Raw genomic sequence first — 16,252 nt, 5'->3', positions numbered from 1 at the left:
AAGGAGGCCACAGCCCTCAGAATTCTATCGATTTTGCATTGAGAGAGAAGGGAAAAGCAGGCGAGTCAATCCCACCTCCCCTACAACTTCATTAAGCCTCAAAATGTTTGCCCACTAAGGGGGCTTTGTCTGACTGGAGGGCAGTGGCTGGCCTTTAAATTCGTTCAGTTTCTTTAGCCTGAAGTGATTCGTTGGAATTCTCATGTAGTTACGAGTCCTCAGAACATGTGAGGACATCATAGGAATCCTGCTGTGGCAGATGCCCAGGGGCCAGACTTCTCTGGGCATCAGGGGAATAACTGGGCCAGTGCCACACTCACAGAGTCACCAAGAGCAGCTGCACCTTGTCAGCGTAAAAGTCAGCGTTCAGATCTCTGAGGTTACCCCAAAGGACCGTGGACCTCAGGCTGAGAAGGCCCTCCGAGGCCTGGCCCAGAGGGGGAGAACCAGGCCACAGGGCCAGAAGGGATCTCGAGGGCCTTGGAGTCCAGCTCCCTGAGGGCCAGGAAGTGAACGGACTCGTCCAAGGTCACACGGCCCGTCATGCTACAGATGAGGAAACTGAGGCCAGGAGAGGTGGCGATACGCCCCATGTCACACAGCTAGTGAACACAGGCAGGGAGGGGGCTTAGATCCAGGTCATCTTGCTAACCCCAAGACCAGAGGCACGCCCATTCTGCCGGGCTGTCCTAATGCTCTCAGTACCCGAGATGGCAAACAGCCCAGCGGGCTTTCCAAAGACTCTGTCCACTGAGCTGACAGCGCAATAAGGACGATCATCTCAGTGACGACAGAGGCAGCCTGGACTGGTACCTGGTGGACAGAGTTAGGAAGAGCCGAGTTCAATTCCTGACACATCCTGCCTGAGTGACCTAACCTCTCTGGGCTCTAAGAATGTCTTGAGCAGCAGAGGAGCTGTGACCTGCCCTGGCAGAGGGAGCTTCCTCACCCAGAAGTTCCCCCAGGGCTGGTCCCTGTCCCTGGTGAGGAGGAAGACGACAGCTCCCACGTCTGTACGGAGCCTGAGGTTCGCTGAAGGACGTGACAAGGATGGACCACGCCTGGGGTCAATGGGGCTGACCCCGCTGACGGGCCACTCGCCCACCCCTGGCCACGGCACAGCCCAAAGAAACGGTGACCACGACAGTGAGCTCGCGTGGTCGGGTCTCCTGGGAGTCTGATCTCCCAGGTCCTCGTCCCACTTTACAGCGGAGGACACAGTCTCAGAGGGCATGACTTGCCTATGGTCACACAGCCCGGAGCCCAGGGCCCCCTGACCTCGCACTGGCCACGGCACTGGTGGACACGGGCAGGGGGGCAGGGGGGCAGGGGGGGCAGGGGGGAGGCAGAGGCCGCCTGGGACAGAGCACGGCTAAAGGGCCCCTCCTGGGCATTGGAACCTTGGGGCCACACCTGCAAGGGGAGCCCGGCAGCACCGGCCTGTCTCGCGAGCATCCCTTCCTTATTGTAGTCTCGAGGGCCGCCCTCAGAGCTAAGAGGGCACAGCCTGGACCGTACAGGCATTTCTGGACGTGGAGGCTGATGCTGGAGCTGAAGCCAAGGTGAGGCAGGTGGCCCCTCGGGCCTGAGGCCCGGCTTGGAGTCCTGAACTGGCTGGACTTCCCGTCCCTGTTTGAAACAACAGCTCTGTGTCACAGCTCACCCAGTGAGCTGTCTGACTAGGGGCGGAACCGCGGCAGGAACCCAGATTGGCATGCCCAAAGACAGGAGGGAGATACGTACGCTCGGTATAGGGATGACGTGCCTCTGGTCGCCCTGCGGAGGGAACAAACAAGATGGCGGTCACTCCGGAGGCCTGCTGGAGGGCACACGAGGAGAAAACAGAAATCAAAGCAATAACAATCTGATAAAAACGTGATGACCTTGACATTCTCTCAGCTGATGGAGATGAATGAATAATGGCAGACATAAAGAGAAGCCAAGTGGTAACCCATGGTGGGGGTGGGGATCTCCCAGTGGCAGCACCAGGAGCCAATCACTGGCCTTTTCTTGGGTGTAACTTGAGCCCCCTAACAAGGAGAGCTGAACGGAAATGGCGTGGGCCGCCTTGGGAGATGGCGAGGCCCCCAGCACTGGACAATTATGCAGGGGGATGGATGAACTGACCCCCCAGCTTCTGTCCACCTTGGGCTGCTCAGTTTAGGGAGGGAGGATACGCTGTCCTCAAGATGGACTTTGGAAAATGGTCCCCTTTACTCCCACCAATGTCCCTGGCCTGGTCCTCCGCAGTGCCAGCCCACCAGAGGCTCTGAGGTTCTCAGGAAGATCCTTAGAAATGCCATGCTGAGCCAGTTTAAGGACCCATACCCACACCCCCAGGCTGGCTCCCTGCCCTGGTGCCTGTGTCACCAACGATTATTGCATTCCACTGACTCTCTCTCAGGACGCAGGAGCCCTAAGCCCAGCGCCCTGCACCAAGGCAAAGGGACCCTTCCCCGCCTGGTTCACGGTGCAGCCTCATCTGGTGGGCCAACCTCCTGCCAAGGGGATAGACCTTTCTGAATGCTGCTAGCCAGGGCCTTGGGGCTGCTGGGTTTGAACTTAAAAACTTGTGGAAAAGCAAAACAATCCATAAGCACATCACCCTGCACTCTTCACAGACTGTTCTGGGGGCCCCCGAGCCCTGAAGAACCTTTGGATTGGCTCAGTGCATGGCCCCGGATCATGGAGAAAACAGCACCTCCTCCGATCTCCAGCAGCCTCATGCCTTGGCCCCACACGTCCAGAAGACTGAGCGTTGGTGGGAAGAGCCTCAGGCCAGCTGTGGCCTTAGAAACTAATGGCAAATTATTCCAGAAAAAACTGCACATGTGTACAAATGTAGAGTTTGAAGACCCTTCAGAGGCCCCCCGGTACAACCCTCTCCTTTTACAGATGAGAGAAAAGCTGCAGCTCAGAGAGGGGTCAGCTGACTCATCCGAGGTCACACAGCTAGGGAGTGGGAGGCAGGTCCAGGTCTAGAAGCCTGCAGGGCCTCCCCACTTAAAGCCTTTATTCATGCCGTAGGCCCTGGGGCCGTGGCTGCCCCAACTCATGACATCTCTGAGCCCAGGGAGCACAGTGCCTCTGCCTGTGCGCCACGAAGTCTGCATTTCACTTAGAGGCCCTGAAGGCCAGCAGGGCCCCAGCTGGCAGAGCCAGTGGGCAGGTGGGGGCATCAGACTGCGGGAGCCTGTGGGTTCCATGAGGCAGGGTCCCAAGCCCTCAGCTTCCATTTGGGGGCTGCCCTTGACTCTCCCTTCCCAGCTGAGGTCTCTTATTAACAGACTTGGGGCATATTTAAACAGCCAGAAAGGCATTCACTGGCCTCCCTCCTGTCACCCTGCCCCCTCTGAAAAGGGCTTTTGTCTCCTCTTTTTTGAAAAAACAGCTCTGGGTAGGCGGAAGATGGGAAGGCCAGGGTTTAAAGCCATATCTCTGTCACACCCCGATCTGGTGACCGCAGGTCACCATACCTCAAAGTGCTCCTTAAGAAGGATGCTGCCGAGCATGTGCAGATCGGCATCAGGGGAGGGAGCTTCCCATGTGAATAAAATCACAAATCGGGATGAACAAAGGAAAAGGGAGAGCTCTCTTGTATTCTGTCACTCTACAATTAGATCAAGGCACAGTTTCACGAGCCTCAGGCAGAACAGTGCCCCACTGGGACTTAGCCTGAGAATCCCTTGGATTGGATTCCAGCGGTAAGGCGGCCTCTAGCACTGATTAAGCCTTGAAGGTCCAGGTTGTCATGGTCACCAGCACTGGCTCCTCAGATCATTCCGCTACCCAAGGGAGCCTGGTGGTGGTGGGGGGTGGCTGGAGCACAGGGTCAGGCTCCGGCCCTGCTCACTCACATCTAGGGAACCACCATTTCACCAAGTTGCAGCTTCTGAGCCGATAAACCAGGATGAGCATCTGGAGAGCTGAGTCCTTCTGCCTTGGGCTGCTCAATGGGACAGAACCCAGCAATGCGCTACTGTGTGGCATGCCAACTGCTCCCTCACTGATCCCAGTGGCCACTCTGACGGATGGATGCTGTTACTCACTAGGACCTGACTGGGGCTGGCAAGCACAAGCTTTGCTACAGCTGCGCCCCAGCAACAGGGCCCCAGAAACTGGATCACACAGCCTCTGAGCGGGACCACCCCCAAGGCCATTAAAGGCTCACTCAGTGTCGGAATCTGTGTGCCAGGCAGGACCTTAGGAATCATTCCCATTTTACAGATGAGGTCACTGAGATTCCCAGAGGCCAGGTTTTTGCCACTTTCCAAATCCTCTGTGCTTAGCACAGTGCCTGACATACAATCAGTGCTTAATAAATGCTGGGTGACTGACTGATTCAAGGTACCTGTCTGAGGGCACACAGGGAGTACATGGTGAGCAAGGTTCCTTCCTACGCCATCCCCCGGACCCCTCAGAAAGGACACTGACCAAAGCTGTGGTGCAAATGGAGTGAGGCCAGTGCCCTGGCCAAGGCCCACTGGGCAGCCTGTGGCTTCTGGGAGTGACCAAGTCGAGGCCCTCACGCAGGCCATCACTCTGGGTCAGAGCTTGCTGAATGACTTCAAACATCACGAGGCTACTGCCGGGCTTCCTGAGGAGCCGAGGCCCCCCCTGCTGGAGCTCTCCACGGCAGCGTGGCTATCCTCAGGCCTGAGCCTCATCATGTCCTGGCCAGCTGCCCAGGGTCTGACCATTACAAAGGACACATTCCTCCACTCGGCACCCAAAGCTCTCCACAATGTGGCTCAAACCCCCAATTCCAAACTTCTTTGCATTAACTCCCATTCACTGTCCTACATTCTGGCTCCAAAATCCTCCTCCAGCTGCCTCCAGGACGCTTCTCTGGCCCTCCTACTCATGTGAGTTTACCCGTACTTTTTATTTTGAAGGAGAACAAGATAAGGAGGCCCAAAGAAGGCTTTTCCCTCTACCTACAAAGCAGATGGAAAAGGTTCTTTATAAAACAAAACCTCCATTCTGTGCCCTCAACAAACCAAAGGATCTGTCCTGTGTGCCTGGCATCTCATGGCTCCTGAGGCCCGGCACGCCCTCCTCGCACCCTCCGGGTGTTCTCCTCTCCTTGCTTTGGCCTTCCTCAGGCTCTCCTCTTGCTCTGGCCACTCTGGTCTTCCAAAGCTCCTTCTCTTGATGGTGTTGCTATCATTGTATAGAGGGATTCTGCTCGCTGCCCTCTGAGTCACTTGGCTTTACCCGGGATTTTCAGAAATCCTCTCTTTTGGCCATTTCCAACGGCACAGTAAGCCTCCGCCCCACTCACACACAGCAGGTTGAGCCGCTCTCCAGCAGTCTGAGGGCCAGATTCTACGTTTTTTCCTCCCCCTCCTTCTAACAGCCCCCCAGGATCAGGACATTGGTTTTGCTCATGAGTATTCCTGCCAGTGTTCTCCTTCCTCTTAACACACCTTCCCTCTGACCCCCCGCCTCACCCTCCCTTGCCCTTGCCTCATCTGCTGCCCTTTGGACCCCCTCTTTCTCAAGCACCTCAATTAGCAGAAAGGATGAGCTTCACCTCTGCCCACTTTTCTACACAGATCTCTTTTCCCTCCCCTCACTTTCCCCTCTGAAAACCCACAGAATGGAACCTACCCTTCCCTACCCCCTTGTTTTTCTTATCTAACTTCCTCAATATCTTTTCAAAGGTTTTACAGGACACTTGGTTCTTCTCCTTAGAATGTTAGCACGTCATCAGACAGCCCTTGGAAATGCTCAGTTAGACGTGCTCTTCTAGGTTTCTCTTGACTCTTGTCTTTTCATCAGAAATGCTTGGAGCCCTGTGCTCTATCCAAGGCGCAGGCAGGGTGGCTCGTGGCGGGGCAACACCAGATAAGGCTTGGCCTGGCCCCCAGGCCTGCAGAGACATGGCCAGAAGGAACCCAGCACACGGTGACTCCAGCTGGCCCCCAGACCCCCTGGACATGGGTGATTTGTGACTCTTCCAGCCGGCCCCCAGGTCCTCAGACATGAGTGACTCGTGATGCCTCCAGCCCGCCCCCAGGCCCTCAGAGACAAGGCCAGAAGGAACCCAGGACACGAGTGACTCGTGATGCCTCCAGCCGGCCCCCAGGCTCCCCAGGACGTGGGTGACTCGTGATGCCTCCAGCCGGCCATCCTGGCACATCTTTCCCAATGCTTGCTTACCGTCCCCCTGACTCTTGGCCAGCTGCTGCCTCTCCTTCTTGCTCTGTGATGAGCTCAGCTTCTTTTCTGGCCACCTGCATCCTTGGGGTGGTGGGTGCTTTCTGCCTCTTCTTCCCTACATGTCACACACGGATTGGAGGCAGTCTGCTTACACTCCCCACATGCCTCTCTTGTTCTGTGAGGTCTTTATCATTTGGACTTTCCCTAGACTGTGATGCTCCATGACCCGCAGCCACATGGCCATCCTACCGGGAGAATACTGGTGCTAAGACGTGGGGAAAGCGGCAGTTTGGAATCAAGGAGAGTGTGCCCAATTTCCCAAGTGCAATGGAGTCAGATCTTCCTGCTTAGCTCTGGGCCCAGCTCACTCAAATAGCCACAGCAATGAAAGACGGAGGTGTACCCAGCACATGGACGACACGTTTTTCATCCATGTTGTTTTTCCATCATGGATGGTTAAGAACAATCTATTTCCAATTGCTGGAAACGTCAGTGAAGAGGTGTCACAGCATTTTGAGCTCTATGTGATTCATTAGTACAATGATAGCTATGATTAAGGGTGTCTGGAGAACTCTCACCCACTGGGAAGGCTTCCTTGTCTTTACACTTCAGCAAAGACAGAATTATGGCTGATGGAAGGTGGTTTTTTAAACCTCCCGGTGAGAGTCCGCTAACACACGAGTCTATGTTGGTGCTCGTCTCCCTAACCCTCCCCTCGGTGAATGAATCCCTTGATCTGTGGAAAGCTAGGGAAGCCTCCCTCTAAAGCCTCCCTCCCGCACAATCACAGGACGGGCGGCCAAAAAGGAGAGCACCGGCGCCTTGGGGATGATTCTCATCTGCAGCTGCTCCACTCCGGCGGCCGAGGGCTCAGGATGCCATGCTCTCACTCTGACCTGACAACAGGTAGTGGAAAACCCCCCGGATCAGAAGGAAGGCAGTGGGGGAGCAGGCGGCGACAGGCAGCCTCACCTCAAATAAAGGCCTCGAACTAGAATCACTTAGTAGGAGAGAGAGCCCTCCCTCGTTCAATCTGCCCAGGGAACTCCCCAGACCTCTTGGCTGAGCAGAGACCCATGCAGACAAGTGCCAGTGAAGGCCACAAACCGAGCGGTGGGGCTCAGCCTGCTATTCCGGCGGGGACATAACATCCCACTGCCCGTGGGGACCAGCTTCTTTGGGGTGACATGGCCCCCACTGCAGGGTGGTCTTGCCAACTCCACAATCCAGTTTCCAAGAAACTGGAGGAATGGAAAATTACTGTGAATGATCCAATTCTAAGGGAAAGAAGAAGGAGCAGCAGGAAAACAAGCCACTTCTGCATGCACCCTCTCCTTAGCCAAGAAGATGGCAGAATTCAGGAATCCACTGAGCCCCCCCCCCCCACGCCCCACACGGGTCCAGGGCCATCGAGAGGCATTTTGGCCACTTTGCCTTCCGGCCTTGGACTCTGAGCCCGCATTGGGAGACAGGGACAACTGACCTTCTGAAGCCCCCCGTTCTCCTCCACCACCGGGGGCAGCACGCTCGTGCTGTGGATGGCTGTGGTGTCCACATGATAGTTGCGGAAGCAGCAAAACAAAGAACTGAAGATGCTCCGACTTCTTTGCTTCTTCAGGCTGATGCTGCTCTGGGCCGCTGCAGGAGCAGAGAGAGAACACAGAACCCTGAGGAGGTGAGCTCGTGAAGACGGCGCCTCCCCTGCCCAAGGGCCCAGCCAAAGGAGAGCAGCAGGGCACCCCTTGGGCTAGTGGTTCCTTTTGTTCTCAGGAGAAGCCAGTCTGGGATGCCCCTATTCTGCCCCCCCAAACTGAACACTCCCTTGGAGCAAAGAAAACCGGTTAAACCAGAACCAATCAGTATGGCAGTGGTCACACGGCACAACACATGCCCCATTCTGAACCCGTCATCCACCGCCCCTCTGCTGGCAAGGCAGACATCATCCCATTGTTGGTTCCCAGGGACCAGAATTATTAGAAACAGGAGATCAATCAGCAAGCACTAATTCAATATTTACCATAGACCAGGCACGGGGCTGAGTACTGGGAATGTAAAGGCCAAAAAGAAAAAAAAAAGGCTATGCCCTCATGAAGCTCCCATTCTAATGGAGGACAAAACCCACATCTGAATGGGCACATCAGGGGAAGGCCCAAGCAGGAGGGCCAACCGCAAATGCGTTCTGTCTCCTGAGAAAGTGGGGCTTGGGCCAGACCTTGAAGAAGGCCAGGGACATGGAGAGGCAGCTGCAAGGACTGAAAAGGCAGCTGTAGACATGGAACAACAACAGATCAGTGACACCTGCAGAGTCCTCAGAACATTTCTTTTTGTTTTGTTTTGTTTGGGGTGTTTTGGGTAAGGCAATTGGAGGTAAGTGACTTGCCCAGAGTCACACAGCTAGTGAGTGTTATGTGTCTGAGGCCAGATATGAACTCAGGTCCTCCTGACTCCAGAGCTCAATCCACTACACTACCTAGCTGCCCCTCTCAGAACATTTCTAATGCATCAAGTAAAATACAATGGGTAGAAAAGGCAACAATTCTATAGAAATACAGTTACAAAAACATTCTGAAAAGGCCACCAAGTTCCCAGAGCCCAGGTGAGTGAGTGAGAAGGTCTACGCCCCGCATACCAAGAATACCACAAGAATGGCCCAATGAGTGAAGGCGACTGCAAAGGGTGGAAGGGGGCAGGCCAGGAGGAGGTTGAAATGCCCAAGGGAAAAGATGCTCTTTGATCCTAGAGGGGCAGAACTAAGGGGGTGAGCTGAGCAGGGGAGGGAGTGGCCAGGGTCAAGCATCCACAGGGAGACGGGCTTGTGTGGGAAGTCTGAGGAGAGACAAGAAGGCTTGGAAGAGACGCTGTGGGAAGTGGGGTACAGAATCGAGCAGCACTAGAATTGCCTTGCTGTGGTGAGGGTCCAGGTGCAATGAGATGGCCCGAGTCTGCAGACCCAGCCAATAGCAAGCCAAAGGATGGTGTAGAATGGAGGCCGTTCACAAAGGGCTCAAGCCTGGGAGCGTCAGAGCCTGATAATTCTAATTCCAGAGTCTGCCTGGGCTCCCCAGACACTGTGCCTCACCCTCCTCCTCCAATCAAAGATCCTTGGGTCCACCAAAGTGAATCAAAGATGGCGCTCCTCGTGGAGCATTTCTCCACAGAGAGCACTGTGAGACTGAATGTTCACAGCTAAAACAAGCAATAAGAAGAAGCCATTCCCCACAGGTTCTTTTCTCCTGTGGCTTGACTCAGGCATGCATATGCATCTGGAAAACAGGACCCTCCAGGGCTACTTGGGAGCCAGAGGTTGAATTGAGAGCACACTCACCAAATAAAATTGAGACTCCATGACTGGGCTCACACCCCAAGGAAGCCAGCGACGAGAAGAAGGGCCTCGGAGGCAGAGCCAAGATGGTGGTGTGAAAGCAGTGACTTACTTGAGCTCTCCCCCAAACCCCTCCAAACATCCGTAAAAAAAAAAATGGCTCTAAACAAACTCTAAAGCAGCAGAACCCACAAAAAGACAGAGCAAAACAAATTTCCAGTCCAAGACAGCCTGGAGGGTTGATTAGAAAGGTGTATCACGCCGGGCTGGGAGCACAGCACAGCGAGGGCGTACAGGCTGCAGCGGACCTGGAGCAGGCCTCAGAGGAATGAATCACAGGCAGCTGTGGCGGTGTCCAGACTCCTCAATCCATGAACACCAAAGACAGCTTAGGTCAGTGGGAAAAGTCTGTTTTTGCAGTGAGAGAAGAGCTAGGTCAGAGCCAGTTCCAGAGCACAGAGCACAGAGCACGAGCACTGGGGTGGTGGCTGCGTTCTGAGCTTCCGGCCCATAGACTAAGGAGAAATCAAGTGGCTGATCAGAAGGGGACTGCAGGGATCTCTTTGCTGGTGCTGAGGCAGGGATCTCTTGCTTTGCCCATGCTTGGATCTGGGTCACAGTCCTGGGTGGCAGTCCTGGGGTGAGGAGGAGCACTGGCATGGTGGAGCTTGTAGTGGCGGTGGAGAGGAAACCCTCGTCACAGTTCCAAGAGAGAAAAAACTGCTTGTGGCCAGTCACTCACAGACCAGAGCACAGACCAGGAAAAGAGTAAACACCTCCACCCTTATCATACCACCTTGGAAAAACTGAAAATATACAGGTCCCTACAAGTATCTCTGAAAACAGCTGTACAAACCCCCAAAGCTTGGAACAATACATTCTCCACATTGGAAGCAGACTCTTACCTTAACAAGGAGTTTAAAACTCAAGTATTGGCTGGGATCATGAGCAAACCTCGCAAAAAGAGTCAGACTATATCATCTTACTTTGGTGACAGAGAAGATCAAAACATACAACCAGAAGAAGACAACAAAGTCAAAGCTCCCACTTTCAAAGCCTCCCAGAAAAATATAAATCCGTTTCAGGTCTTGGAAGAGCTCAAGAGGGATTTTGAGAAGCAAGTAAGAGAAGTAGAGGAAAAACTGGGAAGAGAAATGAAAGTGATGCAAGAAAATCATGAAAAACAAGTCAACAGCTTGCTAAAGGAGACGCAAAAAAATACTGAAGAAAATAACACCTTAAAAAATAGCCTAACCCAAATGGCAAAAGAGATCCAAAAAGCCAATGAGGAGAAGAATGCCCTAAAAAGCAAAATTGGACAAATGGAAAAGGAAGTCCAAAAGATTACTGAAGAAAATACTTCCTTAAAAATTAGAATAGAGCAATTGGAGGAGAGTGACTTTATGAGAAATCACAACATAGTAGAACAAATCCAAAAGAATGAAAAATTAGAAAACAATGTGAAATATCTCATTGGAAAAACAACTGACCTGGAAAATAGATCCAGGAGAGAGCATTTAAAAATTATTGGACTATCTGAAAGCCATGATCAAAAAAAAGCCTAGACATCATCTTTCAAGAAATTATCAAGGAAAACTGCCCTGATATTTTAGAACCAGAGGGCAAAATAGAAATTGAAAGAATCCACCGATCTCCCGAAAGAGATCCCCAAAGGAAAACTCCTAGGAATATTGTAGCCAAATTCCAGAGTTCCCAGGTCAAGGAGAAAATATTGCAAGCAGCCAGAAAGAAACAATTCAAGTATGTGGAAACACAATCAGGATAACACAAGATTTAGCAGCTTCTACATTAAGGACCAGGGCATGGAATATAATATTCCAGAGGGCAAAGGAGATAGGATTACAACCAAGAATCACCTACCCAGCAAAACTGAGTATAATCCTTCAGGGGAAAAAATGGTCATTCAGTGAAATAGAGGACTTTCAAGCATTCTTGATGAAAAGACCAGAGCTGAATAGAAAATTTGACTTTCAAATACAAGACTCAAGTGGAACATGAAGAGGTAAACAGGAAAGAGAAATCATAAGAGACTTATTAAGGCTGAACTGTTTACATTCCTGCATGGAAAGATGATATTTATAACTCACGAGACCTTTGTCAGTATTAGGATAGTGGGAGGGGAAAGAATTATATGTACATATAGATAGATAGATAGATAGATAGATAGATAGATAGATAGATAGATAGTAGATAGATAGATAGATAGATAGATAGATAGATAGATAGATAGATAGATAGATAGATAGATAGATAGATAGATAGAGGGCACAGGGTGAGTTGAAATGAAGAGGTGATATCTGGAGAATAAAATTAAGGGGTGAGAGAGGATTATACTAGGAGAAGGAGAAAGGGAGAGGTAGAATGGGGTACATTATCCTGCACAAAACAGACAAGAAAAGGTTCTTACAGTGGAGGGGAAACAGGGGAAGGTGAGAGGAAATGAGGAAATCTTATTCTCATAGGATTTGGCTTAAGGAGGGAACATACACACTCAATTGGGTATGGAAATCTGTCTTATCCTACAGGAAAATAGGGGAGGAAGGGGACAAGAGAACAGGGGGATGATAGAGAGAAGGCAGATTGGCAAAGGGGTAATCAGAAGGAAGTACTTCTGAGGAGGGGCAGGGTCAAAAGAAATAGAATAAATGGGGGGGCAGGATAGGATTAAGGGAAATAGAGTTAGTTTTTCACAACATGTCTACTATGGACGTGTTTTGCATAACTGCACAGGTATGGCCTGTATTGACTTGCTTGCCTTTTCAATGAGGGTGGGTGGGGTGGGATGAAGGGAGAAAATTTGGAACCCAAAGTTTTAAAAACACATGTTTAAAAAAAATGTTTCCACATGCAACTGGGAAATAAGAAATACAAGAAATGAGGTACAGAAATCTATCCTGCCCCACAGGAAAATAGAAGGGGAAGGGGATAAGAGAAGGGGGGGAGACAGAAGGGAGGGCAGACTAGGGGAAGGGGTATTCAGAATGCATGCCATCTTGTGGTGGGGGAGGGTCAAGATGGGGTGAAAAGTTGGAACTCAAAATCTTGTGGAAGTGAATGTTGAAAACTAAAAATAAAGAAATAGAAGAAGAAGAAGAAGAAGAAGAAGAAGAAGAAGAAGAAGAAGAAGAAGAAGAAGAAGAAGAAGAAGAAGAAGAAGAAGAAGAAGAAGAGGAGGAGCCTCGTATTCCTAGCAGTACCTTTTGTGACAGCCAAGTAGTGGCCACAAAGGAGACACCCATCAACTACTGCTCAGTCATTTCAGTTGCTCCCAACTCTCTGTGACTGCTTTTGTGGTTTTCCTGGCAGAGCCACTGGAGTGTTGGCCATTTCCTTCTCCAGCTCATTTTACAGATGAAGGAACTGAGTCAAAAACAGGGGTAAGTGACTTGTCCAGGGTCACACAGTAAGTGCCTGATGCCTGATTTGAACTCAGAAATAGAAGTCTTCCTGACCTCAGGCCTGGCGCTCTGTGCAGTATGGCGCCCCCTGGTTGCTCTTTAAAACATTCTTTGTCATATTGGATGACTCTGTGGGATACTGGGGATAACTGATGATGTAAGAAACAGAAAATGTCAATAAAAATTTATTTTAAAAAATCATTGTAGACAATAATTACCAACAGCATTGATTAAGCACCAACTGTATGCCAGGCACTGGGGATACCAAGACAAACATGAGACGCCTTGCCCTCAAGGAGCTTACAGTCTAAAGATGAGACAATACAGACGCGCAGGGAGATAACACAAATGTAGACCGAGACACACAATTAAAAAGGTACATTCATATGACGCGTCCTTTTCTAAATTTAGAAATGACAAGCTGAGCTATCATCAACACACGTCCATCACCCAAATAAAAGCCGTTCAGGAGCCACTAGCCCCCATGCCTGTAGAGACTGAGCAGAGACTCTGCCATCTGCGTCTGTTTCTTTCGGTGCGTCCTGAGATATCGCCGTCATCGGGACCACTCCCACAGCTGTCGTCCACACAGATCCTGCCATTCTGAACCTCCATCATTTGTCAGTGTCTTTCCCACAGTTCACCAAGTTCTCCCCGTTTGCCAACCCAGCCGACAGTATGCCCTCATCGTCACACCCGGTTCATTTCATCACTCCCCACTTGCTGGGTACGTAGGCTGTTTCCAGGCCTCGTCTAGGAACACACTGGTCCCAGGGCCCACGGATGTCACATGTGAAGGCCACTATGAATGAGAAGGGGTGGGGATCCTTTGGCCCTGGAGGATAGCAGTGAAGCACGTTAATGATTAGGAAAATTGAGGAGTGGGATGTGTGGGGGGGGGATGTGCATACAAGTGCCTGGGCAAGTGGAATGTGGGCAGGTATTACATACCTGAAAGGCCAGCCTGGGGCAGTTACTAGGTGTCTCCGGGCACCAAGATTCAAAAGGCTTTAAGAGCCCGGATCAGCGGAAAAGAGCCAAAAAGGAAAAGCACCCTCAATGTTCTGGGGCCGCCATCCCCTACTGCGTGGGCATGCCGGGTGCCTTGGAGGCAGCAACCCCACATCCTCACTGGCCCACCTTGAAAAATCCACAATGCCGCGAAAGTCACCCGTGCCAAATACGAGTTCAATGTCTGTGAGGTTCAACAGAAGGGGTCTGCTTTGTCTCCAAGTATCATCTTTTCCAGGGCAGGCTTGTTCAGAGTTTCTCAGGAGCCCACAAGTATGTGTGTGTGCACCCACCACACACATATGTCTCATGTATCTACAGTCACACACACAAGGATACATGTAACACACAGATACATAAGTATACTAGAGATCAAAATATCTGCGCACGTGTAATAACACACGTAGTTGTGTACTATACAGCCACACATGTAACACATATGAACACACGTGTCTCAGAGACAGAAGTATCTCTACACATAACACACACACAAGCAGACATACATATGTAGGCATTTTTTTGCCCGTCTAGCCTTGCCGACCTTAGGGAGTCCTATCACTAAATGGTGCTGCCGCTGCCATCATCACTCCTGTCACCGCCACGCGATCAATAGCACCATTTCTGGCTGTGGCTGGAATCTGGAGGGCACGTGCCCATCCCCACAAACTCCCCTCGTGCGATCTGGACAAGACACCAGAGCTTGCGAAGCCTGACGTTTGGTCTCCGGCTCTGCTCCTGGGAGGGTTCCGCACACTTTGGGGGCTCGGCAAAGCACGGGGTCAAGTGTGACACCGGACACATCACCTACACAAGTTCACAGTACTAAGAAAAGCCACAAAACCTGAATGCAAGAGAGAACACCCAGGGTTCCAAAGCTTAGCGCCCCCAAGTTTTCCTTCCCCATGCAAATGAGCCCCAAAATTAGCTCTAAGAAAAAAACAACCCAAGCCACCGTCTTCTCAACCCCCATGTCCCCAGAGACTACCTGACAAGCGCTGGGTCAGAAGCTTTGGCAGGGCTCAGGTACGCCTCTCTGACTAGCCCTGCTTCACAGGTGTCCCCTGGGAGAGCACCTTCCCAAATGCAGGGTGGCCTGCCTAGCACAGTGAGGGAAGCAGAGGTTTCTAAGACCACAAAAGGCCGCCTGAAGGAGTGGAAGGTGCCTCGAAGCCAGGAAAACCTGGGTTCAAACCCTGCCTCTGACACTTACCAGTCACGTGACTGGACAAGTCACTTCCTCTGGTGAGCCTCAATTTGCCCGTTTGTAAAATAGGAACAGTAATTCCCGGTTGTGCCTAGACCACACAGGCTTACTGGGAGCCTCAAAGGACATCGTGTCGCTGAAACACTGGGAAAACCTCCCCCTGTGACATACACGCTACTCTTTTATCATTTCCATCATGACTCTGCCAGACTGGGCAGGGGCCAATGTTTCCGAAGGGCTCTAGTTCCCAAGTGAATACTGAGCATTTCCAAGCCGTGATACCGCCATTCCCCCAAAGGCCAGATTCTTCCCTGGCACCATTTTTGCTCTCCTGGTTTAAATACTGCCACCAGAAATCAAATGCATTTCTTCCCAGGGCAGATTAAAGTCCCCAAAGAGCTGGCAATGCCAGTGCGAAGCCACCATCCCAGAACTCCCTGAGAGGGTCTGAACAAGAGAAATGGATGGACAGAAGGCTGTTCTCACTTTCTAACCCGGGAAGAAGCATTCCCTCCTTGCGCCTTAAGATCAGACGAAGCTTTAGCAAACCTCACATCCTGCTCTGTCTCAAGGGTCCTGGAGTGGACCACCCATGGCTGTTGGGGTTGGCACCTTCTCTGTAATGTAGATATCTTAGAGAAAGGCCCCAGTTGCGGAGAAGTCAGGAGGCCTGTCCAAGGTCACACAGCCAGGTCCACTGCCTCTGAGGTTGCCTCTCAGAGTGTCCAAAAACATTGCATTGGCCAGTTTTACTTTGTTTGCATGTGTGGGCTGGGGGCCACCCACACCTCTGCCACCTCTTTGCAGTTCTGGGTGCTGAGTCAAAAAAAGGTACCAAGGGCATTGTTTCTTCATTGTGGAAGAAGACTCTGGCTAGCTGCTCTGGAGTTCCTGCCAGGGCCGTGGTTTGGAATGGGTCTGGAACAGGAAATTCTGCGCAGTCCAGGCATACATCGAATTCTTCCCCCCCCCCCCCAAAGGAGTGGCCAAACAAATAAACCTTTCTTCTCTTTAAGGGAAAAAAAAAAAGGCAGACAGCACAAAGTTCAACCACATATGGAGACTCTGGAAATCCAAACATCCTTTCCAACTGAGGAAAATAAGCCCGGACTGAGAAGAGCCAGCCACCTC

At 51.6% G+C, this 16,252-nt stretch overlaps 1 protein-coding gene across 3 annotated transcripts in view; it reads right to left on the bottom strand.

Annotated features, from left to right (window-relative positions):
• Positions 1–16,252, bottom strand: part of CTDSPL (CTD small phosphatase like) — a 77,799-nt gene that overhangs the window by 22,053 nt on the left and 39,494 nt on the right. For 2 of the 3 annotated variants that reach the window (XM_020964378.2, XM_020964374.2), the window contains 3 exons: positions 7,649–7,803; positions 1,744–1,776; positions 1,414–1,629 (listed from right to left, as the gene is read on the bottom strand). In XM_020964378.2, coding sequence (XP_020820037.1) covers positions 1,414–1,629; positions 1,744–1,776; positions 7,649–7,803 — 404 coding nt within the window. The remainder of the gene's footprint in view (positions 1–1,413; positions 1,630–1,743; positions 1,777–7,648; positions 7,804–16,252) is intronic. The other variant, XM_020964377.2, reaches the window with a different exon arrangement.

This window comes from Phascolarctos cinereus, unplaced genomic scaffold (genome assembly GCF_003287225.1).
Source record: "Phascolarctos cinereus isolate Bilbo 61053 unplaced genomic scaffold, phaCin_HiC Scaffold_4;HRSCAF=312, whole genome shotgun sequence".
NCBI classification, from domain to species: domain Eukaryota; kingdom Metazoa; phylum Chordata; class Mammalia; order Diprotodontia; family Phascolarctidae; genus Phascolarctos; species Phascolarctos cinereus.
This window is presented reverse-complemented; position numbering and strand designations above follow the sequence as displayed.